A 19,970-nucleotide genomic window follows, 5' to 3' on the forward strand; every position below is an offset into this window, starting at 1 on the left:
CAAAGCACTGTGTAGACATGGGCCAGGAGTACCATGCGTATCCTTTGGAATTGGCAGTGGTAACATGGAACATGGAGACTGGATATTGTTTAATTTGGGGGTGGTTGTGAAGGCAGCATAGAATATTAGGGCATGGGCTTTGGATGTAGACTTCAATGTGATCCCTGCCCTATTACCGGTGGGAAGTTGGTAAGTTGCTTAATGTCTTTCAGAGGCTCAGTTTCCTTATCACTAAAGTGGGCATAATAACATGTAAAGAGGCTATGTAAGAGTTAAATTACATTAGTGCATACCATACCCAGTGTATGGTCTAGCCTATAATATGTTATGAATATGTTACTATTATTGCTAGTCAGAGAAGGTAGAGGATGGAAGATTCTAACTGAACCATGGACTCTGACCAAGTGATTTTTTTCCCCAGGAGATCTAAGTCCTGTATCTCCAGTATGGAAGTGGAGAACCAGACCCAGGTCACCAAGTTCATTCTGGTGGGGTTCCCTGGGAACTGGGGCATGCGGGTAACAGTGTTCCTAGTGTTCCTCATGGCCTATATTCTGATAGTGGCCGAAAATGTGGTCATCATCCTGCTGGTGCAGCAGAACCGGCCACTGCACAAGCCTATGTACTTCTTCCTGGCCAACCTGTCTTTCTTGGAGACCTGGTACATCTCTGTGACTGTGCCTAAGTTGCTGTTTAGTTTTTGGTCTGTGAGCAACAGTATCTCCTTCACTCACTGCATGATACAACTTTACTTCTTCATTGCCCTCATGTGCACAGAATGTGTGCTCCTGGCTGCCATGGCCTATGACCGTTATGTGGCCATCTGCCGTCCACTCCACTACCCCACCATTATGAGCCACGGGCTTTGCTTCCGCTTGGCTCTTGGTTCCTGGGCCATTGGCTTTGGCATCTCCTTGGCTAAGATCTACTTCATCTCTCGCCTCAGCTTCTGTGGCCCCAACGTCATCAATCACTTCTTCTGTGACATCTCTCCAGTACTTAACCTCTCCTGCACAGACATGTCTGTAGCTGAGCTGGTGGACTTCGTCCTGGCGCTGGTCATCTTTCTCTTCCCCCTCTCTATCACTGTCCTGTCCTATGGATGCATCCTCGCCACCGTTCTGCGCATGCCCACCGGAAAGCAGAAAGCGTTCTCTACTTGTGCCTCCCACCTCGTGGTGGTCACCATCTTTTACTCAGCCACGATTTTCATGTATGCCAGGCCCCGAGCCATCCATGCCTTCAACATGAACAAAGTGATTTCCATCTTCTATGCCATTGTCACCCCTGCTCTCAACCCTTTCATTTATTGCCTAAGGAACAGAGAGGTCAAAGAGGCTCTGAAGAAACTGGCCTATTGCCAAGTTATCTGATCGGACTAGTCACTTACAAATTATTAGAAAGAAATGATTTGATTTGGTGCCTGCTCTTCCATCCTCGGTCCTTTCTCCTTTAATGCCTGCTCTCATAGGACTCATGCCAATATGACATCCCCACATCCACATCAACCACGGGCTCTTGGCTATGTTGGAAGGTCTGCATCAGCACACGTGGTCTGTGGTCTAAGGCCATACACCTTGTAGAGAGAATTCTCTTTGGCTGAGACCTAAAATAGAGTTTCTGACACTATGAGTAAATCCCTAATGGAGCAAAGTGGGTGATCAAGTTAGTAGCGTCTGAGTTAGCTTTTTTGGGGATCTAGCAAGCATTAAGGGTTGTGGGCCACAGATCTGCGATGGCTTCCTGACTGAGACAGAGGTAGCAGCGTCCTCAACAATCCCATCCCGGATGTTGTGCTGGCCATCAATCTTGGTGGCAGAGACTAGCGACTGCTCCTCTAGTCCCCCCAACACTTTCTGTAAGTAGCTGGTTCCCTGCATTATAAACATTTCTGCTTCAGGTAGCTAGAGTGCTTTCTGTTATCTGTATGTGAACTGTACCTAAAACAATTGTAATTTGTCTTCTGACATAACTTATACTGTTGGTTTGTACCAAATTTCACATTTCCCTTCCAGATGTTCCAATATGTTTGTATCCTCTAGTGGATGAGCACAAAATAACTGATAAATAAATAAATATCAGCAAATATATTATTTGCTGAAGGAAACTTTGCCCTCGTTAATCATCTTTTCTTTTGACCTCAATGTTCTCCTTCCTCTTTAATCTACTTTTACTCCCCCGGCCTTCATCTCTCAACACCTCATCTCAAATACAAGCAACTAGTCCAAATTTAGGATTTGACAGATTTCCATCCTGTGCCACAGTGATTCTCAGCTCTCCTACTTGTTTATCTGACACCCTACCTATGAACACTAGACTTGCTGATCAAATGTGCCACACAGAAGTGTATAGGTGTGCCCACTCTGGGTTCACAGTTTTGTCAATGGCAAAGTCCTTTAAGCTGTATTCAATATAATGTGCCAATGTCAGCAGGAATATAAATCTTCCATTAGAACAGTTGAAAATAGAATGGCTTTTAGCATTTTCAACATCTTTTACCTAAAAACAAATAACATTTTCAGAAATGTTTTCTCTCTCTCTCTCTCTTTTTTTTTTTTTTTTTGAAGTAAGAGGCATTAGGAAGGATTCTTTGCTGCATATTACAAACTTGTGGAACAGAAGCTTGGGAAGTAAATAATGTACAATCACAGATAGTAGGGAGCAGAGGTCAAAAGCCCAGGTTTCCTGACTCTAAGCCCTGGGTCTGTCCTTAGCTCATGGGATCTTTCTAGAGAGAAAACATGCTTCTTCAGCAGACTAAGTGTGTAGGGGTTTGGTTAGAATCATCAACTGCTATACCTGGAGAAACTGTTAATAAAATAAAAATGGAAAAAATGTGGAATATATTCCTCAGGAAAGCAAAGAAACAAAGATAAAATGCAAGCCTACTTTACTTTAAAGAATAAACATACAAAAAGAAATGACCCTCATGATGGAAATGATTTAATATTTGCTCCTAGAACATACTTTGGTTCCTTCATGCGATTAAGAAGTGATTATACACATATTTCCATTTCAAACCAAACATATAAGGGAAAGTGGTTATTTTCTGAGATAATTCAGATGAACCAATCACAATGTCACAGGCAATTAGGGCTATGAAATACATGCACTGAAAAACAGGAAGTAGTGAATGGGGGATAAAAATTACCACCTGGCTGCTGACGATCTGCGTTCTAGTTCTGGATACGTCTTTGTCATGTGGCATGGGACAAACCATCTAAACTCTCTGACACACTGATTCGTCACACGTAAAACAGAAATAATAGTGCCTGCTTTGCCTCCCTTCCATGATGGTTATAAGGATAAAGTGACATGATTCCAAAGACTTTGTCCAAGATCTGGGCCAGTGGAAGATCTAAGCAGGCCAAAACTCGGTTATAGTTTATTGGGAGAAACTAGCTGGGAAGTCTCTGTAGACCTCCAAAACCATCCTGTGCTGACTGAGCTCCACGTCCCACAGTCTGGGAGACTCCAAATATAAGGGCTGTTTGCTTGCTTTATTATTTCTCATAAGTATCTGGGTGAGAGAGAGTGTAGAAGTAGGATTTCTTCACAAGTTCTATTCGATTGTGTTTCAAACAGCAGATGGGAATCAGTTCTGCAATCTTGAGCTCATTGTGAGAGTAACACCCAAATGCATGAGCTGAGCAAATTAGAGGGTACAGATCAGACCGGTGTAGGAATCAGCCTCAACAGAGGAAAGATGACGTACAGCAGTATAATGGATAAATGCACCCAAAAGACTGTAAAGTGAGCCATGTAAAGCAAGGCAGACATTTTGAACAAGACTGCTTGGGGGTAGGTAATCACCTTGTAGACTCTGGTAGTCAGTTTTAGCAGTTTACTTGGAGCCCAAGCCTCAGGATTCATTTTTGACCAACCAACCCATAATGGAGTTCATCAAGTCAATGAAAATGTATTTTTATAACAAAATAGAAAAACTTGTATTTAGGAACAGATGGCAGACAATATAATTGGACATACAAAATGCATACATAATATACATAATGTAGTGGGTTGAATGGCAGCTCCCAGAAAGATTTGTCCCACCCTCAAGCTGGAATTTGTGATTACGAACTTATTTGGAAAAGGGGCCTTGGAAATGTAATTAAGTTAAGGATCTTGGGGTGCTGGGTGGCTTAGTTGGTTAGGCATCTGCCTTCGGCTCAGGTCATGATCCCAAGGTCCTAGGATCGAGCCCCACAGCAGGCTCCCTGAGCTAAGTGGGAAGCCTGCTTCTCCCTCTGCCTGCCACTCCCCCTGCTTGTGTTCCCTCACTCTTTCTCTCTCTCTCATTCTCTGTCAAATAAATAAAATCTTTTAAAGTTAAGGATCTCAAAATGAGGCCATCTTTGATTATCTGTATGGGCCCTAAATCCAATGACCAGTTTGTTGTAAGACAGAGAAGGGGAGAAGGCAGAGGTGAAGGCCGTACAAAGATGGATGTAACATGGACTTAAGCTTCCACAAGCCAAGGGATGCTCGCAGCCACCAGAAACTGACAGAGCAAGGACTGATTCTCCCCTAGGGCTTTCAAAGGAAGTGTGGCCCTGCTGACACCTTGATTTTGCATTTCTGGCCTCCAGAATTGTAAGAAAATAAATTTGTTGTTTTAAGCCACTGAGTTTGTTGTAATTTGTGGTGGCAGCCCTAGGAAAGCAGTACTTGTACCAGTTCCGGTGTCAGTAAGTCCAATAGTGTCCTGAGGGAAACAGGGAAGAGTATGACAAGTGCTGGTGGAGATTTGAAGTTTTAAATCTGGTGGTTACAAAAGTCCTCACTGAGAAAGTGAAGTCTGAGCAAATGAAGAGGAGAAAGTCGATGGTCAAATATTCATCAAATGAAGGTTTAAGAGCCCCACAGCATTTGAGAGGACTGAGGTGGCTACTACCTCTTAGCACGTGGGTGGCTAATTCAGTTAAATGTCCGACTCTTGATTTCGGCTCGGGTCATGATCTCAGGTCTTAGGATTGAGCCCCAAGACAGGATCTGTACTCAGCAGGGAGTCTGCTTGAGAATTCTCTTGCTCTCTCTCTCTCTCTCTCTCTCAAATAAATAAATAAATAAATAAATAAATCTAAAAAAAAAAAGATCAATGAGTGGTAAATATATACAGAGCGATTTTGCTCTTTTACTTTTGTTCACTGCTAGATTCTTCCAAGGTCCAGAAGTATCAATGGATTGAGCCAGTTATGACCCCATAAGTCTCTATGTAGGGAAATGTTACACTGCACTATGAAATTTAGGTCATTTAAGATTTTCGATGTATGACAGAGTGTGCACAAAGGTTGGCTCTGGTTTATTTGATATTAAAAGTTTTGAGGCCTCCAACAGCAATGCAAAGCTTCTTTCTGGATCAGAGCAACTTCATCAACCTCGCCTTTTGCTGGGAAGGTTGTCATGGTAACAGTAGGACTCAGCCGCAAGAGCAGGCTAACGCAACTATTACAACTCTACACAAAACGTATTAACACTTGGAGCATTTCCCTTTTGATTCATGGCTAGCCTGGGACATTGAAAGATTCCATGTGTGCTGAGACCATGTAGTCAGTAATAATTTAATAAGAATAAAATCTGAAGATACAGACACAAAATTTAGGAAGTGTTTAGGAGTGCATGGATTGCAAGTGTTTGTCTTTCTTCATCCTCACCCGATCTTCCTTCTCCTTTTTCACTTACTAATACTTTCTACTTTTTTTCCCCACATAAAAATGCTGTATTGCTAGTTTCTAAGATAAAATAATTCCTCCAAATTAAAATGCTGCTGTGTTCCTGTCATACTCCTCTTTAAAACAGTATTTCCCTCCATGGTCTGCAAAGACGTGGTCCTTAGTTTTGTCAGAGGCACTTGTGCTCCTGCCTCTGCTTCCAGCCTCAGCACCTGCTTCTCCAGGATCTTTCCCCGGTTCTCCCACCTAGCACTTGATGTTTCTCAAACTTCTTGTAGTTTCTACAATACAAATGCTATTTCAGGCACCCCATCTTTGCTCCAGCAATTTCCTGTGCTTACAACATCTTCTTTCTCCAGCTTTAAGATTAATGTGTGTTTGTTTGTTTCCCTTTCTTCTAATTCAGCTTAGACATCACCTTCTCCAGGAAGATTACTAAATCGTGGCTTCCTTTCCTGCCTGAGTCACAATCAGCTGCCTTATATTCTCTTCTCTGAGCTCAAAGGAGTAGGAATCGTGTCTTATTCATTTCTGTGTCCCAAGAGTCTACCACTGCACCTGGAATATAGTTGGTGCTTCTGAGAAAAATGAAAGGAAATAAGAAGTTTCCCAGGACCATGCATGGTATTTCTCTCCAACTAGTCTAAATGTCTTGAAAAGATTCCTTAAGAATCCCAAAGATTGGGACACCTGGGTGGCTTAGTCAGTTGAGCATCTGACTCTTGGTTTTGGCTCAGGTCATGATCTCATGCGTGATGATCTCATGGGTGGTGGGATCCACCCCCATGTCAGGCTCCATGCTCAGCAGGGAGTCTGCTTGAGATTCTCTCCCTCCGCCCTTCCCCCCACTTTCGCGCACTCTCTCTCTCTCCGTCAAAAATAAATAAATCTTAAAAAAAAAAAATGAATCCCAAAGATCTACACATTCTGTAGCTATTACTAACAGTCTCAACAAAGACCAAGCTATGAGTTATTTGCATTAGATGGTGCTGCAACCATAACATTTATTCATCTGATCTCGGAGCTTTTTAAATCCTCAGCAAACGTGTACCATGCTACTAGAACAGAAATTGGGAACTGCTGCTGTTGCTGAGCAGAAGCTGGGGTCACTGAGAGAGAAGCTGTAGTGCCTGCTTCTAAAACTCAAGATGTTCAAATTAACCTTTGCAAATTCCTTCATAACCCACTGACTCCAAAACTGACTCCAGTTTTCTCCAGTTGTTATCCACTTATTATCTTTGTTCTCATTTTTCTTCTCCTCCATTCCACCCTGTCCTTTGCTGTGTACCCTGCCTGATACGTTTCATCACCTTGGCCACCATTGACCTTTGAGCTGTGGTAACCCCTCCTGTGAATGTGCTGGCATATCCCTTCAGCCCTTTTCCATCCTCCTATTCTCACCAAATAGCCGCAACCCAAGCAGATGCATTTTTTAAAAAATCACTTTATTGAGGAATAATTGACATGTAAAGAGCTGTACGTAATTAATGTACACAACTCGATGAGACGGGGATAAGTATACACCTGAAAGTATACCACCATCATGGCTGTAGACATGTCCATCACCTGCTAGTTTCCTCCCACTCACCCCGTTTATTATTGCTATTATTATTAATTATTGTTATTTTTGTAACAATATAAGAGCATTTAACATAAGATCGATCCTCTCAAAAACTAAGTATCAATGCAGTATTGTTAGCTATGGGCACTGTGCTGTGTACTAGATGTCCAGCATTTATTTTTGTTGCCTAACTGAAATTTTGTACCCTTTGACTATCACTTCCCCATGTCTCCTGTCAATCACCACTCTACTCTGTGCTTCTGTTTGTCTATTTTAGTTTCTCTATACAGGTGAGATCATGCAGTCTTCCTGTGAGCACATACAACTTAAAAAAATTGCTCTGATCATGAAACTGTGGAAAAGGCTTCAATTTTGTTTCATTATCTGCTGAATGAAGGTCACAGACCTTAGTTTGAAATTCAGTATCCTTCGCTCCCTGCTTCAACATGCTTTTTATTTTGTGTGACACAATAAATCGAACCCATAACCCAAAATTAATCTAAAATACCCCAGTTCCCTTGAAGACCATTGCTGATTTCTGTAGCTGAAAGTAGTATCTGGACCCTCTGAATGTTCTCATTTTTTATTTTCATTTATTTATTTCTTTGTTTTAAATTTTTTGTCTCATTTTCCTTTATAAGAACATCCATGCATGGTTTGTCTTTGTGTGGCCGCAAACAGCTCTCACACTGTACTCAGTAAATATTTGCTTAATAAGGAATATGGAGTTGATTTAATAAATATTACTTCAAATAATATTTCCTCGGGGATATGTGTTAAGCTCTTTATTAGCAAATATCTGTCCAGTTTTAAAAGTGGGAAAAATCTGATTTTCTATAATTTATTTCACAAATTATAACTATTACACTTAATAGGCTACCTGTTCTGATTATTCATTTCTCTAACTCACTTTAAAAAAAAAGGTCAGTTTTTTCCCAGTGGTGTTTCTTTGGTGTTGGTACCATCTAGTGGGCAGTATGAGTAATGCTGAACAATTAAATCGGCTTTGGAGAGCTAGTTCTGAGCCCAGCTTGAAGATCACCTGGTCTAATACTCTTCATTGTACAAATGATAAACTGAGATTTTGAAGATTTAAGCAGTTTCTCACAGTCTGCGCATGGCTGAGCATCTATCATGTGAAAAGAACTTACATGGGATACTAAGAATCCTAAAGCATGCTTCCTACCTCCCATCATTCACCACCAACACAGCAACATAGAACATTAATCTGTAAAAGGTGGCAATAAAAATATTTGAATTATTCAGTGTGAGTGAAAACTGCTTGGTAAAATATACAGACAAAAATGCCTGTAAGAAAAATGTGCTAAGAGCACAGTCTATTAAACAATAAAGTTTCTAGAAGAGGTGGGGTTTGTGCTGAAACCTGAAAGTTGTGTACACAAGGATTTGGACAGCGAGGGGAGCAAGGGAGGAGCATTTAGTACAATGGAAAGGATAGAACAAAGACATATTTAGGGAACACTGAGCATGAGAATAGACGAGGTAATAACAGCATTAACTGCTTTAAGTAGAATGGAGGCTGGTACAAATAAGATATAAAGAAATGCTTTGAATCAATTTGGTGTGAGAAGGTAAACAATAAACTGACAACTTGAATCACTAAATTGATTCAATCTTGTGAATATACTCAAAGGCAAAATCTCGAAGTTTGGAATTTAGATTCCTTTAAGTAACAGTGGTTAGATTAAAAAATTATATGTAAAGAATAAATTAAAGGGGTGCCTAGGTAGCTCAGTTGATTGAACGTCTGACTCTTGATCTCAGCTCAGATCTTGATCTCAGGGTTGTGAGTTCAAGCCCTGCATTGGGGCTTGACAGGGGATATGGGGAATCTCAAGCCCCTACTTAAAAAAAAAAAAGTAAATTAAAAAGACAAAAATCCTAAGTTATATGAAAGAGCACTTGTAACTTAGAATGAGATTCCCTACAGTATAATACATTGATCCAGAGATGTTGTATTTCAAATAACCCAGAGGAAGGTAAAAATGGTGTGCTTTAGAAAATTGTTAGATGATGCACTAAGTAGCCCTGATGACGGATGCTGGTGTTGAAGACACAGGTGGAGAGTTGAAATAAAATCGGGCATGAATTTACCACAACATGGATGGAACTAGAGAGTATCGTGCTAAGTGAAATACATCAGACTGAGAAAGACAAATACCATATGACTTCACTCGTAATGTGGGATGTAAAAACAAATGAATAAATAAACAAAAAGCAGAATCAGACCTTTGAATACAGAGAACAAACTGATGGTGCCAGAGGGCAAGGAGTTGGGGGATGGGCAAAGTGGGTGAAGGGGAGTGGGAGGAACAGGTTTCCAGTTACATAGTCAGTGGCATTGCAACAGTGTTGCATGGTGACAGATGGTAGCTACACTGGTAGCGAGTGTAACAGTGTATAAATTGAATCACTATGTCGTACATCTGAAAGTAATGTAATGTTGTATGTCAACTGTACTCAAATACAAAAATTTTTAAAAATTGGGGCATGAAATTGAGTCGAAGAAGTATTATGTCTAAAATATTATAAATGACTTAAGTGTAATTAAATAAGTTAAATATCACACAAAGAAAGGAAAAGATAACTAAACTGCTTTCTTTTTGCATTATTGAGATTGTTTTTTATTTTATCTTGACAATTTCCTATCTGTTTTATATTCCTCACATTTTTACAACATATGTTCCTTTTATAGTCAGAAAAATACATGATTTCAAAACTGAATATAGCAAAAGGCTCTTTGTATTTCATTTTTTAAAAAACGTTTATGCATTTATCATGGTTTCAAATTGAAGAGTATGTGGTGAAAATGTTTCCTTTGCCTCCCCATGTCTTGGGAATGAATTTGGCTTTCTGGGAGATATAATGGTGCAAAGCGATAGACATAAATCCGATTTTATTATTTTCCTCATACATTTAGTGGGTTCAGTACATTTATTGTGTAATCCATCTTTGCATCACTGATTCGAAATGCCATTCTCATCATGAACACCATCCAAAATACATTTGTTTATTTACGGTTTCTTTATTCTGATCCACTGGCACATCTTCTAGCCATGTGCCAGTAACACATGGTTTAATGGCCGTAATTCTGTGAAGTTTGAGAATACAGAAATGTGAGTCATCCTCAACTCCTCTTTTTTTTTAATCATTTTATTTTATTTTATTTCATCATGATAAGTGTACTCCTTAATCCCAACCCCTATTTAAAGTATCCACCCCCACCCCACCCCCACTCTGGTAACCATCAGTTTGTTCTCTGTAGTTAAGATTCAGTTTCTTGGTTTGTCTCTCTCTCTTTTTTTTCTCCTCCCGTTTGCTCATTTGTTTTGTTTCTTGAATTCCACATATGAGTGAGATGATACAGTATTTGTCTTTCCCTGACCGACTTATTTCACTTAGCCTTATACTCTAGCTCTAGCCATGTTGTCACAAATGGCAAGATCTCCTTCTTTTTATGGCTGAGTAATATTCCATTGTATATATGGACCACATCTTCTTTATCCATTCATCAGTCAGTGGACACTTGGGCTGCTTCCATAGTTTCGCTATTGTAGGTAATGCTGCTGTAAACATTGGGGTGCATGTATCCTTTGAATTAGTGTCTTTGTATTTTTTGGGTAACACCCAGTAGTGTGATTACTGGATCATAGGGTAGTTCTATTTTCAATTTTTTGAGGAAATGCCATAGTATTTTCCACAATGGCTGCACCAATTTGCATTTTCACCAACAGTGCATGGATGTTCCTTTTTCTCCACATCCTCGCCAACACCTGTTGTTTCTCGTGTTGTTGATTTTTAGTCATTTGAACAGGTATGAGGTGATATCTCATTGTAGTTTCGATTTGTATTTCCCTGATGATGAGTGATGTTGAGCATCTTTTCTTGTGTCTGTTGGCCATCTGGACGTCTTCTTTGGAGAAATGTCTGTTCATGTCTTCTGCCCATTTTTTTAATTTGATTATTTGTTTTTTGGGTATTGAGTTTTATAAGTGTTTCATATATTTTGGATGCTAACCCTTTTTTTTTAATGATTTTTTATTATATTATGTTAGTCACCATACAGTACATCCCCGGTTTCCGATGTAAGGCTCGATGATTCATTAGTTGTGTATAACACCCAGTGCACCATGCAATACGTGCCCTCCTTACTACCCATCACCAGCCTATCCCATTCCCCCACCCCCCTCCCCTCTGAGGCCCTCAGTTTGTTTCTCATAGTCCATAGTCTCTCATGTTTCATTCCCCCTTCTGATTACCCCCCCTTTCTTTATCCCTTTCTTCCCCTACCGATCATCCTAGTTCTTATGTTCCATAGATGAGAGAAATCATATGATAGTTGTCTTTCTCTGCTTGACTTATTTCACTTGGCATTATCTCCTCCAGTGCCGTCCATGTTGCAGCAAATGTTGAGAAATCGTTCTTTCTGATGGCTGAGTAATATTCCATTGTCTATATGGACCACAACTTCTTAATCCAGTCATCTGTTGAAGGGCATCTCGGCTCCTTCCACGATTTAGCTATTGTGGACATTGCTGCTATGAACATTGGGGTGCATATGGCCCTTCTCTTCACTACGTTTGTATCTTTGGGGTAAACACCCAGTAGTGCAATGGCTGGATCATAGGGTAGCTCAATTTTTAACTTTTTAAGGGACCTCCACACTGTTTTCCAGAGTGGCTGTACCAACTTGCATTCCCACCAACAATGTAGGAGGGATCCCCTTTCTCCACATCCTCTCCAACAATTGTTGTCTCTTGCCTTGTCTATTTTTGCCATTCTAACTGGCGTAAGGTGGTATCTCAGTGTGGTTTTGATTTGAATTTCCTTGATGGCTAATGATTTTGAACATTTTTTCATGTGTCTGTTAGCCATTTGTATGTCTTCATTGGAAAAGTGTCTGCTCATATCTTCTGCCCATTTTTTGATTTATTTGTTTCTCGTGTATTGAGTTTGAGAAGTTCTTTGTAGATCTTGGATACCAGTCCTTTATCTGTAGTGTCATTTGCAAATATATTCTCCCATTCCGTGGGCTGCCTCTTAGTTTTTCTGACTGTTTCCTTGGCTGTGCAGAAACTTTTAATCTTGATGAAGTCCCATAAATTCATTTTTTCTTTTGTTTCTCTTGCCTTTGGGGATGTGTCATGAAAAAGGTTGCTTTGGCCGATGTCGTAGAGGTTGCTGCCTATGTTCTCCTCTAGAATTTTGATGGATTCCTGTCTCACATCGAGGTCTTTCATCCATTTGGAGTTTATTTTTGTGTATGGTGTGAGAGAGTGGTCAAGTTTCATTCTTTTGCATGTAGCTGTCCAATTTTCCCAGCACCATTTATTGAAGAGACTTTTTCCCACCAGATGTTTTTTCCTGCTTTATCAAATATTAGTTGCCCAAAGAGCCGAGGGTCCATTTCTGGGCTCTCTATTCTGTTCCATTGGTCTATGTGTCTGTTTTTGTGCCAGTACCATGCTGTCTTTGTGATCATAGCTTTGTAGTACAGCTCGAAATCCGGCATTGTGATGCCCCCAGCTTTGTTTTTCCTTTTCAACAGTTCCTTGGTGATTCGGGGCCTTTTCTGTTTCCATACAAATTTAAGGACTATTTGTTCCAGTTCTTTGAAAAATGTCCTCGGTATTTTGATCGGGATAGGATGCTAACCCTTTTTGGATATATCATTTGCAAATATCTTCTCCCATTCCACAGGCTCCCTTTTAGTTTTGTTGATTATTTCCTTTACTGTGCAGAAGCTTTTTATTTTGATGTAGTGTTCTAATAGTTCATTTTTGCTTTTATTTTCCTTGGCTCAAGAGACATAAAAAAAAATGTTGCTATGGCTGATGTCAGAGAGATTACTTCCTGTGTTCTCTTCTAGGATTTTTATGGTTTCAGGTCTCACATTTAGGTCTTTAATCCATTGGAGTTTATTTTTGTGTATGGTGAAAGGAAGTGGTCCGGTTTTACTCTTTTGCATATGGCTGTCCAGTTTTCCCAACACCATTTGTTGAAGAGACTGTCTTTTTTCCCATTTATATTCACTCCTCCTTTGTCAAAGACTGATCATATAACCGTGGATTTATTTCTGGATTTTCTCTCTATGTATCTATTTTTATACTAGTGCCATACTGTGTGTGTTTTTTTTTTAAGATTTTATTTATTTATTTGACAGAGATAGAGACAGCCAGCGAGAGAGGGAACACAAGCAGGGGGAGTGGGAGAGGAAGAAGCAGGCTCATAGTGGAGGAGCCTGATGTGGGGCTCGATCCCGTAACGCCGGGACCATGCCCTGAGCCGAAGGCAGACACTTAACCGCTGTGCCACCCAGGAGCCCCCAAACTGTTTTAATTACTACCACTTTGTGATATAACTTGAAATCTGAAATTGTGATAACTCCAGTTTTGTTTTTCTTTTTCAAGATTGCTTTGGCTGTTCGAGGTATTTTGTGGTTTCATACAAATTTTAGAATTGTTCTATTTCTGTAAAAAATGCTGTTGAGGGGCGCCTGGGTGGCTCACTCGTTAAGCGTCTGCCTTCGGCTCAGGGCATGATCCCAGGACCCTGGGATCGAGCCCCGCATCAGGCTCCTTCAGTGGGAGTCTGCTTCTTCCTCTCCCACTCCCCCTGTTGTGTTCCCTCTCTCACTGGCTGTCTCTCTGTCAAATAAATAAAATCTTTCAAAAAAATGCTGTTGGTATTTTGATAGAGTTTGCATTAAATGTATAGATTGCTTTGGGTAGTATAGGCATTATTACAATATTGAGTATGGAATGTATTTTCATTTCTTTGCATCTTCTTCAATTCCTTTCACCAGTATTTTATAGTTTTCAGAGTACAGGTCTTTCACCTCTTTGGTTAAGTTTATTCTTAGATATCTTACTATTTTTGGTGCAGTTTTAAATGAGATTGTTTTCTTAATTTCATTTTCTGCTGCTTCATTATTAGTGTGGAGGAATGCAACAGATTTCTGTACATTGATTTTGTATCCTGGGACTTTACTGAACCCATTTTTCAGTTCTAACAGGTTTTGGTGGGGTCTTTAGGATTTTCTATAGGTAGTATCATGTCATCTGCGAATAGTGAAAGTTTTACTTCCTTACAAATTTGGATGCTTTTTTTTTTCCTCTATGTTGTTGAATTGCTGTGGCTAGGACTTCTAGTACTATGTTGAATAAAAGTGACAATAAAAAGACATCCTCGTCTTGTCCCTGACCTTAGGGGAAAAGCTCTCAGTTTTTCACCATTGAATATGATGCTGTCTGTGCATTTTTCATATATGGCCTTTATTATGTTGTGGTGTATTCCCTCTAAACCTACTTTGTTGAGCATTTTTATCATGAAAGGATGTTGTACTTTGTCAAATGCTTTTTCTTCATCTGTTGAAATGATCATATGAATTTTATCCTTTCTCTTATTGATGTGATGTATCATGTTGTTTTATGAATATTGAACCACTCTTACATTGGGGAATGCATCCCACTTGATCATGGGGAATGATTTTTTTTAATGTATTGTTGGATTCAATTTGCTAATATTTTATTGAGGATTTTTGTGTCTATGTCATCAGAGGTATTGGCCTATAGTTCTCTTTCTCTCTCTCTCTCTCTCTCTCTTTTTTTTTGTGTGGTTTCTTTATCTGGTGTTGGTATGAGGGTGATTCTGGCCCTCATAACTCTTCTTTTATAGATTTTTTCTGGTGATTCATGCTTTTTGCTTTTCCATATGATTTTAGCATCACCCTATCCAGTTAGAAAATAAATCCTATTGCTGCTTGGGGATTGCACTGTATTTATTGACTTGCTTAGGGTAATTGGTGAATTTCTGATGCTCAGTTTTCCTATTCAAGAATATTGTTAAGTTCTTCCATTTGATTAAGTTTGCTGCACCAAAAGGGCTTCAAAGTTTTTTTTTCACAGAGTGTTTATACACTGTGTTAAATTTTTAAGATACTGTGGAATTTCAATTTTCCTATTTTATTAGTATTTTCTATTTTTTGAATTGTTTAGAAAATAATACCTATATTAGTTCTACTTTTTAAAATTATTTTCTTTGATATATGGCCACCCCCCCTTTTTTTTGAGAATGTCTATTGGCATTTGAGAATGCCAAATCCTAACCATTAGACCACCATGGAGGATCTATCGGTATTTGAGAGAAGGTTAATTTTTTCAGAATTCAGAATCTGTGAAATGTTAATGAGATCTACTTTATTAATTATTCTATTTTTAGTCATGTATATATTAAATTTTTCAATGATCTGGTATGAACTGAGAAAGATGAATTAATGTCTCCCACTGCTTGTTTTCCTTGTTTCTGTTCCTTATTTCTCCTTATATAGCCTGTAGTTTTTGCTTTATGAAGGTTGACCTTATTTCGTTTGAAGTTACATAGTTATAACTATTTTATCTTCTGTGTTAATGACAGTATTTAGTGTTATTAGTACTCTTATATAACTTATAGTGCTTCTTTTTGGTTTGAATTAAATCTTGACTGATATTAACATTACTGTACTTTTGTCTGTGTTTGCTGTTTGCCATTACCTACACTTTCCCCCTAAATATTCTGAATCCCTTTGCTTTAACTGAGTTTCTTGTGAACAGCATAGAATTGAGCTTTTTTTTTAATTCAGTCTCTAAGCTCTTTTAATATGTCAGTTTAAGTCTATTTGTATTTATTGTTATAATTAAAATGGTCTGGATTCTATCAGCTGATTTTATGTTAAGCTTGGTGTATTTATAACTTCATAGAATTCTGTTGTATATTTTTATGTACTTTTCTATTAAAAGTAGGAGAATTGTAGTTTCATTCTGGAGGCTATGTTTGATATCTATAATTTTCTATAATGTTCTTAATCTTCTACTTCTTTATATTGAATTTAATATACTGCCATAGGTAAGTAATTACCTGGTATGGGCAATAATGAAATTTGTCTATGTACTCTTTATCCTACCTCCTTTCTCTCTCCTCACCACCTGGTTTTACTTAATCATATTATCATTCTTGATAATTACGCTCATCAATTAAACGTACTTATATCTCTTTCATTTGATCTGTCAGATTTAAGTAAAACACTTTGTTGCCAGATATTAAAGATGAGGAAGTCAGCATTAACAATCTACTGTCTTTTTTTCCTCTCAACTTTTGTTATTTATAATATGTTCCTTCAGGGCATGTTTTAGGCCTTTGAATTCTGCTCTACCACCTTAATCTCCATATTTATATTCATCATACACCCACAATGAAAAAAGATTCCATGCTCATTGCCACTTCTTTTGCCATGGATTTTCTAGGACTGATATTCTTTAAACTCCTTCTATTTCTACAGTATTTGTGCCTTTGTATTTGTACAACCATTTGGCTGGGTATAAAATTTGGATGATACTTTCTTTCCTGGAGGACTCTGTATGAGTGACTTCACACACTTTAGCATTGAATATTGCTATGGAAATGTATAAGTCCAGAGTGATTCTTTTTGCTTTTAAAAAAGCTTTAAATGGCTTTTTTTTTTGTCTTAGCTAACCACATGATCCTTTATCTTTTAAATCTAGTAACATTACTAGAATATTTCCTTATATGACCACTTTGTATCAGTTTCTTAGGGACACGGTTTGCCTTTTCAATTTCTAGATTCATGTCTTTCTACTTTGGGAAATTTTTTAGACTATATATAAAAAATGTGTGTTTTATTATTTAGATTTTCTAGAAAATGAATGTGTTAGGCCTCCTATGCCTATCTTTGATACCTATCATTTTACTACTAATGCATTTTAATTCTGTATTTCAATTTGATTATATTTGCTTTGATTATTTTTATGCTGTTTTTCTTAATGTGCTTCCAGCTGTGTCCCTATTCTCTTTCCCCCCTTCTAATCTCAAATTCATTTCTGGGGTATTTTTCATACTCCAGCTTTGTTTTTTCATACTTTTTTTCTTTCTACTACATTAACATACCATTCCTAAATTCTGGATTCTTTGAAAAGTCTTAAGTCTCTGCAAAGTCTTCTTGCTTTGTAAAGAAAATTAATTTTTTAAAAAAATTATTGAGAAATGTTTGGTTACCACTGTCACCTGTTATGTGGGAAAATTTCTTTTGAGTGTTCTCTACCAGCCATTAAGTTTCTAGTTCCTTTCCATTTTTCTTGCAGGGTATTTTCAAAGATACAGTTTATTCTCATTATTTGCAGATTCCGTGAGTTTGTCTACTTGCTAAAATTTATTTTGTACCTCCTAATCAGCACATGGGATGCTTTCATGGTCATTCATGAGTATGTGCAGGACAGGAAAAATTGCAAGTCTCCCGATATGCATGTTTCCAGCTGAGGCTGAACAAGCTGATGTTCTGTCTTCTTGTTTCAGCTCTCATGTTGTAAACTAATGTCCTTTTCATAGTCTAGTTGATGCCACATTTTTCCATTTTGATGTTTTTTTTGTTGATAACTGCTGTTTCAAATGGTCCCTGAGTGTAATGTAGCGCTGAAGTACTGTGTAGGGTTTCTAAACACAACGAGATTGTGATGGGCTTTATGGAGAAAATAACCGTAAGTCTGGTTGATGAAGACTAGATGACCTTCTTTAGGCATGATTTATAGTGCTGTTGGCCACGAGTCCAATCTTAATGCATCAACGGTACAATACATCCTGAAAAGGAAGAGGAAATATGCCATCTGTACATGAGAGCTCTCCAGAAAGTGCTAACGTAACCACTGTAGTGCATGATAAAGCTATGGAAGAGATAGAAAAGTGGCTAAATTTGTGCATTCATGAGATGACAACTGATTTTTAAAAAGTATAATGGACAGCATTATTGCAAGGCTGGCAGCCAAATAAATTTATGATCATGTTACCCCAAATCAGGAAAATGTTAAATACTTCTTTACCCTTCTCAGCTAGGCTGGCTGGCTGACATTTTAATAAAGGCGATATAGCTTGGGAAATGTTAAACTTGCAGGCAAGATGTCCTGCAGATAAGATGGCTGCAGAAGAATTTTAAAAATACTTGCTAAGTGTTATACAAGAAAAGGGTTATGTGTAAGAACAGATTTTTCAATGCCGATGAGATGGGCTTGTTTTGCAAGGATGTTGGTAAAGTACCCCATATAATGCAAATGACGTTTTGGTTAATTAAAATGTTGTGACCAAAGATTTGCAAGAACCTAACTCTGTATTTTCCCTAGGAGCAATAGTTTAGTATTTGTTAATTCAGTGCTCAAATCAACTTTGTAGAACAAATAACAAGAATCAGCTGCACTATTCTGTTCTCTTTGACTGTCTTTGAAGCAGATGAATTTTCTTAGACAAGCAAAGGAAGAGGCAAACCCAGTAGGAAATTTCCTTATGAACCAGAGTAATAGAGTTAATTTCTGTTATTTGTGGTAGTTATGCTCTGTAAAGTTGCTGTGAAGACTGAATTAACAGATACCGAACCATTGCTCCTATGGGAAAAACAGAGTTAGGTGTTTTTTGGACTTGCTTTAAAATGGTTTTTCTTTTCTATTTTTTTTTTTTTGAGTTTTATAGCAGTTTTAGGTTCACAGCAAAGTTGAGCAGAAGCTGCAGAGATTTCCCATATACTCCCTGCCTCAACACATGCATTATCCCTCGTTATCAAATTCCCCAGCAGAGTGATATAGTTGTTATAACTGATGAGCCCGTGCTGACATATCATAATCATAGTTTATATTAGGGTAGCTCTTGGCGTTGTACATTCTATGGGTTTGGACAAATTCATGATGACTCGTACCCACTATTATGGTATCATACAGAGTATTTTCACTGCCTTGAAAATCCTCTTTGCTCCGCCTAGTCATCCCTCCCTGCTCAACCTCTGGCAACCACTGATCTTTTCACTGTCTCCACAGTTTTGCCGTTTCCAGAATGTCATATAGTTGGAAGCAGACCATATAGAGCATTTTCAGATTGTCTCCCCTCATTTACTAATACACACTTAAGGTTTTTCCATGGCTTGATACCTTGGTTTCTTTTAGTGCTGAATAATATCCCACTGTCTAGATATAATACCATCATTTATTTACCCATGCACCTGCTGAGGGACATCTTGGTTGCTTTTAGATTTGTGCAATTATGAATAAAGCTGCTATAAATATCCATATGCAGATTTTTTGCATGACGTAGGTTTTCAGCCAAGTCTGGTAAATACCAAGGAGCATGATTGCTTGATAGTATGATATGAATATGTCTGTTTTGTAAGAAAACATAAAACTGTCTTCTAAGATGGCCATATCATTTTGCATTCTTACCAGCAATGGATGGGAGTTCCTGTTGCTTCACATCCTTACCTGTATTTGTGTTGTCAGTGTTCTGGTTTTTGGCCATTCTAAGAGACACATAGTGATATCTCACTGTTATTTTAATTTACGTTTCCCTGATGACATATGCTGTGGAGCCTCTTTTCATATGCTTACTTGCCATCTGTGTATCTTCTTTGGTGAGATGTCTGTTGAAATTTTTGGCCCATTTTTTAATTTCATTGTCTGTTTTCTGATTTTTGAGTTTTAAGAGTTCTTTGTATGTTTTGGATAAGAGTTCTTTATCAGGTGTGTCTTTTGCAAATTATTTTCTGCCAGTCTGTGGCTTGTTTTCTAATTCTCTTGATATTGTCTTTTGCAGAGAGAAACTTTTTAATTTTAATGAAGTCCAGCCTATCAATTATTTCTTTCATGCATCATGTCTTTGGCGTTGTATCTAAAAGGTAAAGGAAACTCATA

General features: G+C 38.3%; 1 protein-coding gene across 1 annotated transcript; it reads left to right on the plus strand.

Annotated features, from left to right (window-relative positions):
- The first annotated feature begins 446 nt into the window (after positions 1-446).
- On the plus strand, positions 447-1,373 carry LOC113266690 (olfactory receptor 6B1). The gene has a single exon (XM_026514429.3). The coding sequence runs from the start codon at positions 447-449 to the stop codon at positions 1,371-1,373; it is 927 nt and encodes a 308-aa protein (XP_026370214.1).
- The last annotated feature ends 18,597 nt before the right edge of the window (positions 1,374-19,970 follow it).

The sequence above is a fragment of the Ursus arctos genome, unplaced genomic scaffold (genome assembly GCF_023065955.2).
Source record: "Ursus arctos isolate Adak ecotype North America unplaced genomic scaffold, UrsArc2.0 scaffold_3, whole genome shotgun sequence".
In the NCBI taxonomy this organism is placed as follows: domain Eukaryota; kingdom Metazoa; phylum Chordata; class Mammalia; order Carnivora; family Ursidae; genus Ursus; species Ursus arctos.

What these genes read in the sequence shown, in the direction of transcription:
- LOC113266690 (XM_026514429.3), top strand. Translation starts at nt 447, where the DNA reads ATGGAAGTGGAGAACCAGACCCAGGTCACCAAGTTCATTCTGGTGGGG.